The sequence below is a fragment of the Falco peregrinus genome, chromosome 6 (genome assembly GCF_023634155.1).
Source record: "Falco peregrinus isolate bFalPer1 chromosome 6, bFalPer1.pri, whole genome shotgun sequence".
Taxonomy (NCBI): domain Eukaryota; kingdom Metazoa; phylum Chordata; class Aves; order Falconiformes; family Falconidae; genus Falco; species Falco peregrinus.
Window position 1 is genome coordinate 2,429,716 of NC_073726.1, and position 13,079 is coordinate 2,442,794.

General features: G+C 44.5%; 1 protein-coding gene across 2 annotated transcripts in view; it reads left to right on the top strand.

Moving 5' to 3' along the window:
- Nucleotides 1–8,179, top strand: part of SLC2A13 (solute carrier family 2 member 13) — a 169,320-nt gene extending 161,141 nt beyond the window's left edge. Inside the window, exons 8-11 of one of the 2 annotated variants that reach the window (XM_055808994.1) lie at nt 232–353; nt 487–639; nt 1,809–1,937; nt 7,383–8,179. In XM_055808994.1, the coding sequence (XP_055664969.1) occupies nt 232–353; nt 487–639; nt 1,809–1,937; nt 7,383–7,399 (421 nt within the window). In that variant the 3' untranslated portion in view covers nt 7,400–8,179. Of the gene's footprint in view, nt 1–231; nt 354–486; nt 640–1,808 lie in introns of both variants that reach the window. The other variant, XM_055808993.1, reaches the window with a different exon arrangement.
- The last annotated feature ends 4,900 nt before the right edge of the window (nt 8,180–13,079 follow it).

Genomic DNA, 13,079 nt, shown 5'->3' on the forward strand with positions numbered 1-13,079 from the left:
ATTCAGGAATGTTCTGCTGGTTACTCTTCCTAAGACTGGGCTTAGGAAAAAGCACGTTTCTGAGTGTAGGACATAATTTCAAAGATCTTGATAAATTAACAGAGGTGATTTTTTTTCATATTAATTGTACATTTGGCAGCTTGTCGTGAGACATTACATGCCATGGTGATATTGAGATGTCACCCATTTCCCTGAATATTCTTTAATATGAAGGTTTTTGTTATTTTTCAGGTGTTCAAATGAAACAGTATTCAAAAAAGATGATCTGTTTTGGGCATACAATTTCTGCCCCACTCCATACTCTTGGACAGCACTTCTGGGCCTTATTTTATACTTGGTTTTCTTTGCACCTGGTAAGCAAACATTAGTTTTTGCATATAAATTAAAAAACTATAAAGGTAAAATGTCAGATAGTGAGACTACATGTTAAATTTACTCTTGAGTCCAGCTATTAAACTGAGATTGATCTTTTTTCCTAATTCTTAGGCATGGGTCCTATGCCCTGGACCGTCAATTCTGAAATTTACCCACTTTGGGCAAGGAGTACAGGAAACGCATGTTCCTCTGGAGTCAACTGGGTTTTCAATGTGCTCGTGTCACTGACATTTCTGCATACGGCTGAATATCTGACATACTACGGTAAGAAACAGTATGCGTCCACGTGTGCAGTACTACCATTGGCACATAGATTTTCTGCTGATATTGGGTCACTCAGTTGGTTTTGCTATGAAATGTCAACTGTGAATGCAGTGTTCTCAGCCCACCATGGTTTAGTGAGACTAGAGACCTGATATAATGTGCCTGGATCATAGTTTGGTCCAGCTTTCATAAGAAACATTTCTTTCTGTCCTTAACTGAGAACCTAGACACTTGATTAAATCAGGAAAGCTGGAAAAAAATCACCTTTGACTGAGTGAAATAGGCTGAATCCCACTTAAGGAGACGGCATTTGCATTTTTCCAGTTTATGGTGGCATCCAAGGCAAATATCAGATGGTCCTTGCAGAAATAGCTGTGTAAGATGCTACTGCCCCACTCCCAACTGTTAAGCCCTGTCTGCTGGAGTCTGCGGAGAGTTTGTCAGATTACTGCTTAGCCACTTGAGTACAAATCATTTAAATTGCATTAAGCTGCTAGGGACTTGATGCAATCTTCACATCATTAGTAGTACAGAGGCTTTCAGCTCCACTTGTCATTCCTTTGAGTCATCAGTCTAGAAACACATGGCAGGTAATTGCTTCTTGGCCCTTTGGTACCTTTTCTGCTCCCCTATATATGATGGGTCACAGGGGAAACGAGCTTTTCGCACTGCTAATTGTCTCTGCAGAGGACTTTTAAATAATAATTAGGTGTAAGAGTCACAAGCATGATTTTAATCCTGACTATTTCTTTTTTGCAAAAGTTTCTCATTTTGGGGGGTTGTTTTAGTATGCCTTTTGCTGTTAAGATAAACTAAGAAAGCTTTTGCCTTTCATATCTGTTTTTTTTTGTGTGTGTGTGTGTATGCAATCATTTAATCACTGTTTATTTTAACAGCAGAATGACTTGCCCAGAAAGGATGTGTATTATTTTCCGTGTGAAATGAAATTGCTTTTGTTAATTTACTCTGTTGTGGAATGATGCAATAAAGTGGCCTTCTCCTGCACCCACAGCCCTGCAGCTCATTGTTTTAGCCATGCTGCTCCAGCCTTTGCTTTTACACACTCGGCTGGTATCTGCAGCCGGCTGTTTGTGCTGCTCCCTCTGCTTTGGAGCAGAGAAGGGATGGGAACTTCTGTAACCGACTGTGCATATTGTTCTACATTGCAGGAGCCTTCTTCCTCTATGCAGGGTTTGCTGCCTTGGGACTGGTTTTCATCTACGGCTGCCTTCCTGAGACTAAAGGGAAAAAACTAGAGGAAATTGAATCTTTGTTTGAAAACAGGCTATGTACATGTGGTACGTCAGATTCTGATGAAGGGAGGTATATCGAGTATATTCGGGTGAAGGGAAGTAATTACCATCTTTCTGACAATGATGCTTCTGATGTGGAATAATTTTCAGCTGCTGATGTATTTAATCATTTAAAGGCCTTCTGGGGGAAAAGCAGCTCTCTGATGACCTCACTGCCCTGCTTCTGGTCTGGTTCTCCTTTCTACTGTCTAGTTAAAAATGCCTTCATGTTCAAAAATGTTCCATTTGGGAGGAATTTCAATATGCCAGTGTTTTCTTGATAACTAAAAGCAATGGCTTCCAAAAGAGATCGAATTCCACAATTATGTGAATTCACCAAGTGTGTGCAACACTGCACCGTCCTGAGGTATTTAGTAGGGTGCACTGTACCAGATGACTACAGAAGGCTATCCTAGATGGGCAGAGGTTGTCCTTGTCTTCAATACTGATAAAAGGTAAAATAATAGAGTAACTTATCAGAAAGCAGCCAACATCTGTTGGTTCCCCATCCCGTAGCAGCCTAGGAAATAGCTCTGCTGTGCAATACAACGAATGATGAATGCATAAGGTGCTGTAACAGTAACCATTTAAACGATTAAACTGATTAGGAAAATACAAATATCTGCTATGCGTATGAGAGGGAACATTCCCCAAATTTACACGTCAGAGAATTTCCATTTTTATTTATTTGAGATAACAAGTAGAGAGCCATACTCACCTGAGTGGAGGTCCACTAGGGTGGCGTATGTCTATGTTACACCAGGTTATGTAGCCACTGCTGCTCTTGAGCACACACTACGTTCAGGAGTTGGCGTTTATGAGAGAAACTGCCAAAATTAACTACCTGACGACAGGAAAACAGAGCTAAGTATGTGGCCACATGTACAAATGAACTGGTATGAATTGCTAGGTACAACGACTTCAGTTAACTGGCTTCAGTTAGTTGGGAAAAAATATTATTTTTGTTTTCCTTTTTTGCATTTGAAAGTTTGGGTTCATGCCTAGTTTTGAACAGAAAATGTCATTATCTAAAAGAAAGAAGAGAGGTTTTGTGCTGCTAAATGCACAGTGGTCATCCCTCCTGCGCCTTTGGCTCACGAATAGTCTTACTGCCTTCGGTTTATCTTCATATGTGCAGAGTAAATGAATCCCAGCACGTTTTTCCTTCAAATGCCCTTATGCAACCAGTGTCTTGCTGGATCTAAAGAGAAATATTAGCAATGGACAGAAGCCTGCATCTGATATTAATTGCCTTACTGAAGCATTACAAAATTGTCAAGAAAACGTCAGGCACAAAAATCAACTTTGGCTGCCTTTAGCATGGTAATGAAAATATGAATGGTATTTTATTCACCTGCCATGATTGCTTGCCTTGGTAAATTGAATTTTATGCCGCTACATAAAAATATTGGTTTTTTCCTTGCCCTGTTCGCACCGCTTTAAGTCTTCAGAGATAGGAGTTTGAAAGCATCAACAATTTAAATTCTTTTCTTTGAAACGTTTGCTTCATGAAAGAATGTGGAAAACCTCCTCTGCCTGTGGGCTTCTCCCCATTTATTTGGTAAAAATACATTTATTTTTCATCATGTAAAGATTAAAGAAGTTGTTGGGTTCATCAGCTTTTATAATTCGTTTTGTGGGCTTTTCTTGGGTTGAAAAATATTTTGAATGTAGGATTACTATTAAAACTGAGACTGGACATCTGTTACTAAATTATTTGTATTGGACAATGTGGGGTTTTGTTGTTGTAAAGAAGTCTGATATTAGGTTATCTGATCTTCTCGGGGGGAAGTTCTTGCTCTCCAATTATTGACCTTCAGCAATTGGGCGTATTTTGTGTTATCTTCTTTTTTACTTGATTAATTGAAGAAATATTTTGAAAAGAAAACATTTTAAAGCATCCTCCTGTGATGTGGCTGGGACTAAAAGGGGAAAACATAGCAGATAAAGGGAATTTCAAATGAATCATTGTAAAGAGTGGCTTGACCTTGAACATCTCCTTGTGCGGTGAGAGGGCTGGATTCTCACGCTTTCCATCTTGCCTCCCCTTTAAGCGCACAATATTTTAAAGCTTGAAAATGCTTAGGTCTCCAGACCTATCTACGAGTGCACCCACCACGGGAAGTCTCCGTTAGGTTGTCACCTCTTTGAAACCTTCACTGAAGGTGCAGTACCTGATATGAGAAAAAGGGATGCTTGGCACAGATGAGAACAAAAAGTTTTGAGGACAAATTGGTTTCTTCCCAAAACCAAAAAATGTGTGCGTGAAGACCTTTATTCGGAACAGTTTTGTTACCCAGAACAGCATGTGAACGGGCGTGTAACGCCCAACTTGTGCTTATGTGGTTGATAGGTTTAAGAGAGAATTTACTGGTTTCTGAGAATAGGGACTTAGGGTTCTGATCTTCCCAAAAGCATAAGCCCACGCTCGCCATTCCACCTATGAACATTCCTTTCCTTGCTGTGTTTTGCTGGAGCAGGGTGCAAGCCAGGGCGGGTGTCCCTGCGCTGGCACAGTGTCAGCGCTGACCTCGCACTTCATTGCACTTGTATCCACAGGTCGAGGAAACCGCTGCATTTATTGGGCATAACCAAAGCAAAGTCACTGGAAAGATCGCTGTCACAATATCAGCCTCTTCTGTTTTGCAGGCAGTGCTGGGGCTTTTTAGCAGCAGAAGACCGCCTCTCTCTGTCAGCCTTGTTTCGTGGACGCTCTCAGAAGTGGCACTCAGTTGTGTGCAGCACTGGGCTTGTTTTCTCACACAGGATTGATCTTACTGAAAGCGGTTTTCTGAAGGTTTGCATCCTGACCCCTTTTTCTTGAGGCAAAATTGAGACGTACATTTTATTCATCGCCACAAGGGTGCAAAATATATCACCTTATTTGTTGTCACTCCCCCTTTCCCGCCTGCAGAGAGTTAGGTTTAAGCCTTCCTTTTAGGGTTGCTTTACACCAAGACAACATTCCACACCTTAGAAACAGTGAACCTAGTACCAAGCATCATGTGTAATAAAAATGAGATTAGATACTTGAAATTAATCTTAGTCAATTAGGTTTTTATTTTTAGAATCTGTGAACATTTATAGCGTATGAAGAAAATTAAATAAATGTTTCTATTTTGCAAAGATTTTTTATATTTGTGCATATTTTAAGTTTTAAGAGATTTTTGCTAAAGATAGACTTAGTAACATTCCAGATAAAAGAATAAAAATACAGTGTAGCTGAATAATTTCTTATGACAGGATTTTAATTTATGAAGTAGCATAAATAGTATGTCTAAGCACAATATCGTTTTATTGAAAGTTTTCTGCAGAAGATGTGAAATTGTTTCTTCACAAGGACTGCACACTTCATTCAGGTATTCTGTGCATCAGGAACGCTAGAGTAATACTGCTGGTAGAGTTAGACATACTGATGATACACAACAATTTGAGATATTTTAATTCTTATTGATCTACTGACTACGTGTTGTGATCTAACAGCAAGTATAAAAGAAACAAGTCCTGATGCATTTTTAATCTTTTTAAATTTAATTCACAGTAAGTCACATACAGTAGTTTGTTTACCATGTTGAAATTAAAAAGTGTTGGGGGAGTTAAGATGATTTGCCACTTGTTTCTTCCCCTTATCACTTTGTTGATCAAAATGATCTTTTAATAAGAGAAGCAAATCTGTTTCGAAAATAGACATAGAAACACAGCAAGGCCCCAGGACTCATTTGGAGGGCTGAAGATGCTGGATCGCTCTCGTAGACGTTGCTACCTTGTGAGTTGCAGTGATAGCCCTGCCAGAAATTTTGGGACGAGAGAGGATACATCCCAAGGATCATCATTCCAACGCCGACTTATTTTTGCATGAGTTGGTAAATGCAGCATTTCACTAGTGTAGGATTTAGGGTTGGGGGGGGATTAGAAAGAAGGGATGCATCAAAATCCCCGCAAAGTCCTGTTTCAGTAGAGACAGGTGTCTTAGCCAAAAGCAGGAGTCTCTGACTGGTCTCCCAGGTGGGAGCAGGACAGTGGGACCAAGGGACTGCGCTTGGGCCTGTGGATGGGAGCGGGGCGCTGGGAGACTAAGGGGGAGGAAGCACATGAGTGCTCCTCTCCACACGGAGGTGAGAAGATGACAACAGAGTTTGCAAAGCCAGTACATTTTTTCCTTGGTGAAATCTCTTTTGCCCTTCTTAGTCGCTCGGGTTGAACACTGGGGAGAAGTTTTGACTTTCAGGGGCTGCTACAGGCCCTGAGCAAGGGTCTTTCTGTCGGACATGAGCGTGCTGGGTGGAGTCCCACAGACATGCAGTGGGCTAACAAAAGATAGACCCTGTACTTCTCAGCTTTATACCCAACTTTCTCCTTCTCAGCATCAACACTTTTCTAACATGGTCTTCTTGAAATTTTACTCGTACTTGCATAAGAGGCTTTGTCAGCTGAACATCAATATGCGAGAAAGAGGCAGAGTCTTCAGAGCGTAGAGATATCTTGGAGTAGAAATCAAGGCAGAAGAGAGTTCTGCAAAGCACTTTAAAGAGTAAAATATTTGTGCACTTTTTTTCTGAGAGTCAAGGTAACCAAACCATTCCTCTGCATTGGGAAGAAAATCGAGCTTTGTGTACCAGGCCAGAAGCAGATAATGTCACAATATGTGCTTTATGGCAAAATGTGTTTTTTATCGCGGGTAACATTTACAGCTTACATGTAGCTGCTGCCTATAAAGTGACTCAATCATTCTCTGGATTTTAACAAGTCACATTTTTGTGCAAGAATCTTAGTGGTTTTCTATCAATCTTCATCACCTTGTGTACAGTACAGTTAAACATAATCCACAAAGTGGTCTAGGTTGTGGCAGTGTTACAAATGTCAGCACAGTAAAATCTAGGTGACCATTGTTGTTCGTGATACTGGGGTTAAAACTCCTTAAAGGCAACTATATAGAGATTTTAAAAGTCTGAAAAAAATGGCAGTTCTTATCTATTTTGTGTATGTTTTCATATAGAGAAGGAGTTTTTTATGTGCCAATAACCATCACTGTAGTGTTTTGTAAATGGGTGTTAGTAGTGTTCCAGAGTTCTGTATATGAGAATATCCTTCAGCCACAATGACCTGTTAGTGTGAACCGGCGGCATGTTTTGAATCTTACTCGCACTTCTCATCGGAGGTGCTCACTCATTGGCTTCAGTAGAGCTCACTCACACCAGGGGAAGTCTGGCCAGCACCAGGCTTCAGGAATACAGATTTCATCTAAGTCCTGCTTTTTCACATTGTCCCTAGACAGTATGTTACATGTGAATGATCTGGCACGTGTAATTATAAAGCTTCGACTCCGGTTCAGTTACACTCCTCAATTCTGTTGACATACGGTTTGTCAAAATTTGGTTTGGCCTTTCATTGCATTCATATAAATAATGGGCGCACTGATTAATTATGAATATTGTCCACCTATTTCTAAAGGAAACATCAGTTTCTGAAGTGTTAAAGGCAAAGTTTTCTTGCTGCCTTAAACATTACATAGACTTTGGAGAGAACTAAATGTATGACCATCATCGTGACTTCTGCAGGAGAAATTTCATGGATCCTTAGCAGGTGTGAAGCGAGATGGTTTCGTGGTGCTGGGATGCTGCGTTACACCACAGACCTTGCCTAGTGCATGCCTGTTGTCTGTTCGATTTTAAGTGTTCGAGTAGTCCCCATGAAATCAATAGGATTATTCATATGCTTGATATTCTCCATGTGCTCAGTGTCCTGCTGGTCCAGGGCATCGCTGGGAAGTGGCATGAGTCACATCTCCACTTTCCATCATGAATCTCACACCTCTACAAAACCGTTAACTGGATCTTTCTGTGACGAATTCTATGTAGAATATGTGATACGTCAATGGAGACAGAATTGATGGTAATAATTCCATGTTGAATAACAACGTGGACATGGTGCCATCAGGCATACTGTGGTCCCTGGGTGTGTGTCACGGTATTCAGTACAAAACAGGTTTTGGCAAAACTAATTGTTGAGTTGTCCAAGTTATTTCTTAACCATGTCAAACATGTGCCATTTCCTTTTGCAACCAGTCAAGCCTATAACGTATGAAAGTGTTGTACATTTTCTGAAACTTAAGTGATGTAAAATTATTTAATTGACTTCTGTTCTGATTGCTTTAATGAAGTTTGGTCTTTACATAAATATCTTCAAAGAATTGTCAGTGCCAGAAATGTAAATGAACAAAATAAAAGGTGAGATACTTAATTACAGAATCTTTCTCAAGGTCTCCTTTGTTTGGGTGTTTGGGTTGCCTTTTAGAGTTGCAAAATTGCACTGCTCAGCAAAATGAGCTAAAATAACCCAGAAGCTTGCCTGAAATAAGCGAAGGGTAATAACTGAATATGGTCTTAATACGATACATTTCAAACCACAGAGCATTTCTGTGATGATGGCGCACGGGGTAGGTGTCCCTTCCTTCCTGAAGGATTTGTTTGAAGAGCTCAATGCAGTAATGTGGAGCTGCCAGCTGTACCAATTGTCCCCCCATTGGTTTCCAGTGTCCCCTGCCCAAACACAGTCTGATTTTGTGACAGCAGTTTATACTGTCAGACTTGATTATCGACTGGCAAAAGGCAGAAGTTGCTGTTTTCTAACAGGGAAATGTCCTAACTCTTTCTGTTTTATTAAGGAAATTGCTTAAAACAATTTGATGATTGACAGAGAGCAGTGTGACTGTGGCTGTGCCGTGCTGGGGGCTGCCCTGGCTGTGCTCCCCAGCGCGGCAGAGGAATCACGTCCGCTACACCGAGTGGAAATGGGTCCTGTTACCTCCGCCTGCTGCAGGTACCGTGTGATCTGTTGTAGGGCCTTGCAAGATCCAGAATTGCCTCTGACAGAGCTGTAGCCTTTCGGTCCGGGATGCAGCTTGATCCCAGGCAGCAGCAGCGTAGCTGATGGGGAGATGCTGGCAGTGGGAGGTTGCTCAGCAAACCTGTGTCTGTGATGGCGCTTATCTCCGGGAGGGGAGAGGGGAAGCTTATCGTTGTGCACTGAAGGTTATGTTTTCAGGTTTCTGGCTGATAGTGCTTCTAAAGGTGTTGGGTGGCTGCAGTTCAGATTACTTGTCACTAAAACCACACGGCAGTTTTGTGGGATAATGAAAAGCTGGTGGCTCTGCTGTGAAACATTCCTTTTTTTTGCCTTCTCTCATGTCCTTCAGCTCCAGCTACTATCACAAACCAACTACTGACGGATTGATTTCTGCCAAACAGATTCTGCCATCTGCAGAACTGAACTGAGGCAGTAGCTTGCTCCCACATCTTCGTGAGCATTTTCAAGATCAGATCCCCCAGGCGTCAAGGCTGGGTGGTTCTGCATCCAAACCAAAACCATCCGTACAGTGCTGTGTGGCCTTCGCTTCCTGCGTGGCACAAAGCGCTTGTTTTCAAGGCTGCTATGGTTTGTAGGAATTAAGTGGGGAAGTTAAAAGTAAGCTTAAAAAAAAGGTCCTTTTCTCTGATCTCGGTGGTCCCCTGTTGGGTTGCGCTGGGCTGGCTGAAGAAACCTGTCGGGGATCATCCCCTGAGCTGGCGTCCTTCTAGCCACCCCCTACACACACAGAGCTCCTCTTGAGCTCTTCAGAGCTCTTCAGCTGCTGCTTGACCCAAAATGAATGGCATCTCAGCCCTCCTCCTGATGGAGAGATTAATGCATTCAACCAGTCAAGCAGCCAGCTGAAATCCATGGGGGAATAGCCATGCGCATTTACTGGTCTTGTCGAAGGCTGTTCATTAGCTGATCTCCAGGGCAGGTTTTCCCTCACTTGTTTAATATATGTGCCCTACCTGGTACCGTGCGTGTGTATAATTAATTGAGAAGCTCTGCATAGAGCTGAAATTTGGAAAGCTTTTGCCTTTTGAGAGTTAACTGCAGAGCTACCAGAAATAACTTTCTGCATCTTGATTTTGATAGAACAAAAAGGCAACAATCCAGTCTGAGACCTCTGGAGGGAGGTGGGGGTTTTGTTTGGCTAGATGGTTTTATAGAAGATCTTTGGGTCTGGGTTTCAGCAGGATGCAAGGATCCATCTGTTTTTCAGACAAGTGCTGCCTTAGCTAGCACACTCTGATTTTTGGTACTGTCATATCCCACAAAAGCTCTAATAGAATCCATAATGCCGAAAAGAAAAGCCAAGTGTCTTATATGGAGCTGTAAGCTGTGTATTATATGAAGGAAGAAAGAGGAGCCTGCATCCAAAATGACCTGCCCGTGGTCTTATAAGGCAGCGACACCATCACCTCACAGGGATGGGCTTAGGTACAATTTATTTCAAGTAGAAAAGGGACTAGGGAAATGGAAAACTTCCAAGCAAGCCCTACTTTGTGGATTATTCTTCAGATCATGTTAAGTACATAGATCCGTACAAGGACGCAGGAGTTGTGCATGGTGTAAGGAGAGTAGAAGCTGCAGCACACTGGTTCTGGGGAGCACGTCCCTTGGTGGGGCGCAGGTGTGAGAAGGAAAAATTAAGCCCCTCACCTCTTTCAGCAAAGTGGTTGGAAAAACAGTTTATGCACTTGCTTAAATTTCATCAAAGGTGGTGAAAGGGGGATGGAGATGTGGGGAAGGCCCGTGCCTGAAGGAGCAGTGAGGGGTTTGGAGCCCATCAGGAAGTTGGTTGGAGATGCACAAGCAGTTTGAGGGCAGAGTGGGCTGCATTAGCCAAACTTCCTAATGAAGGTGATGTGTGGAACTGAGCTTGGATCAGGTTGCCGAGGAAACGGGTAGAAAAAGCAAGGAGTGAATCCCTAGGAGGGGCTGGAGGAAGCAATCCGGGCATGAGGTATGGAGGACATCTAGAGAGGCAAGAGCGTGGGGACATGGTGCCTCTGCCACACCACCACATGATAACATGGGACAGTGTCGAGCTGTCCTGGCTAGAGGGAAGGAAAGACAGATGATGGGCACTGGGCTGAGGGTGCAACAGCTTCCGTGTGAACACCTCAGCATGGATTGCCACACCTCAGCGAGTCAGGACACAGTGTTGCTTTCCAGAGCCGGACCCTCTGGGCCAACTGGGCACTGAGAAGACAGATAGGATGTGTCACCCTGTGAACCAGCAAGGCTTGAGGGCAGGAGAACAGGTGCTGGGCACTGTCACCCTCTGGTAGATAACTGCATTGGAGTCCTTTAGTGCCTGTATTTGCTCCCTGTGGTGCCACATCTATGCAGAAATCGGTTTTCCTTTTGATTTTTTTGACAAGCAGATCAAATGGTCTAGATCTCTCTCTGTAAAGCGGTTTTACTTTTCAGGATCTCAGATATTCATAGGCTTGTTCTTCAATTATTATTATTTTTTTTACATTTCTTGGGCACTGCACTGCAAGTTTGTTCACTGCTTAATCTATTAAGACCACAGAGACAGAGAGAGGATTTCCCCCAGTCACTGTGTACAGCTTCCTGTCCCTGGCTGCATTTGCCAGTTTGTGCAGTGACAAGGCGTGGAGGCAGGGCGAGCCCTCGGCACCGCGCTGAGTCCCACTCTGCTGACACATCCTGCCCTTCTTCTTAACAGGGTGCCCTCACGCTTGAGGACATTGCGGTGCATTTTGGAGACCCAGTTGCCGATCATTTGCTTGTGGTCTCTGTCAGTGTTGCTCCTCACCATCTCCCTGATTTTGTGTTCCCCGCATAGTTCATCATTACTCCCAGACCCCTGCTGAAAGGGTCCTCTAGTCTCCCGAGGAAGAGGTCCCCACCAGGAGCCCCACGCAAAGACCTTCCCCAGCTGCTGCCGTGGCCGTGGGTACCCTGAGGGAGGAGAACAGTGAAGCTCCTGGAGCATGAGAGGGGACAGCAGCACCCCAGCACTGTGACACAGGCTCCCAGCATGCCCAGAAACCCCAGTGAGGGGCATGGACTGGGCTGGTCGAGACTCCACCAGGCAAAACTTGAAGGGTGGGTGCTGAGCAGGCAACCATAGCATAGCTGGCTGCGTTTGTTTTAGTCCTGCTCTCCAAAATTGTGGGGGGGTCTGTATTACAATGCTCAGGGCCTGTGCTGCCCCACCTAACCCGTCTTAGACATGTCTCTGGTCCCCTTGGATAGTGCTGTGGCATTTGCAGCCTTGCCACCCCCAGAGCTTTTCTTCCCTCTCAGAGCATTTCCACAGCTGAGGCTGGTGAGACCTCACGTCCCCAGCCAGCTGCCGCCAGATCTCACGTTCAGATTGTCCATCTGAAGCCTTCCCTCGGTGTCATTTAGCATCGCTGTAGTTGTGGAAGGGGGAGGTTGTCGGCAGTCACGTAACATGCCATCCTGCGAACGCCAGAGGACTTCTCCGTCCCCAAAGTGGCAGTCGTGGCCTGCAGTGGATGGCCTGGTCACCGCTGGGAAGTGGTGCTTTGGAGTAAGCTTGGCTGTGAGAGTGGTGGTGTTTAATCTTCCCATGGCATGACAGCATCAAACCCTGACTGCTCCTGAGGAGCTTCTTCGTTTTGTCCAGGATGTCTCATACAACAGCATGCCCTGTTACTGGACTGTCACAAGATGTGACTGCAGTCAGAGCCAGTCTCTGACGTTACGTGGCTTCCTCCACTCTCTCCCTGGTGTTCAGGGTACCCACAGCCCCCAGCTTGGCTGGGGGGCAGAGGGGGAGGTGGCTGCCCCACACAGCATTGGAGCTAAACTGGTGTCCCTGCCACTCTCTCACGGACTGCTAAAAATGATGGAAAAAAATCAAGAGCAAGCAAAGTATTTGTTAGCTGGGTAGCTTTTACATTATCTCTACACATCAGATTTCATTCTGGTGGGTGGGATGCATAGGGAGACCCTGAGGGCACTGGGACCCCCTCCAGGTCCCTGGTGGGAGGACAGTGGGGGCCCGTTGTTAGCCAGCCCTGAGGCGTTGCTGCAGGGCTGCCACAGGCAAGGCCCTGCGGCTGTGGCACTTGGGGTATGAGCTGTGCTGGGGTGAAGCACTGCTGCTTTTCATTGCTGCAGGGAAATGCGGGTGAGTGGAGGCAGGGCAGGCAGGAGAGGTGCTTGGAGGAGGTGGGGGCAGAGCAGGGCAGCAGCACCCAGCCTCGTTCCTCACATGCCTACAGCTCCTCTTCCTCCAGCCTCAGGCTCCTGCCTGGGTCACCGCGCAGGGTGGAAACCACTGCAGGCAGC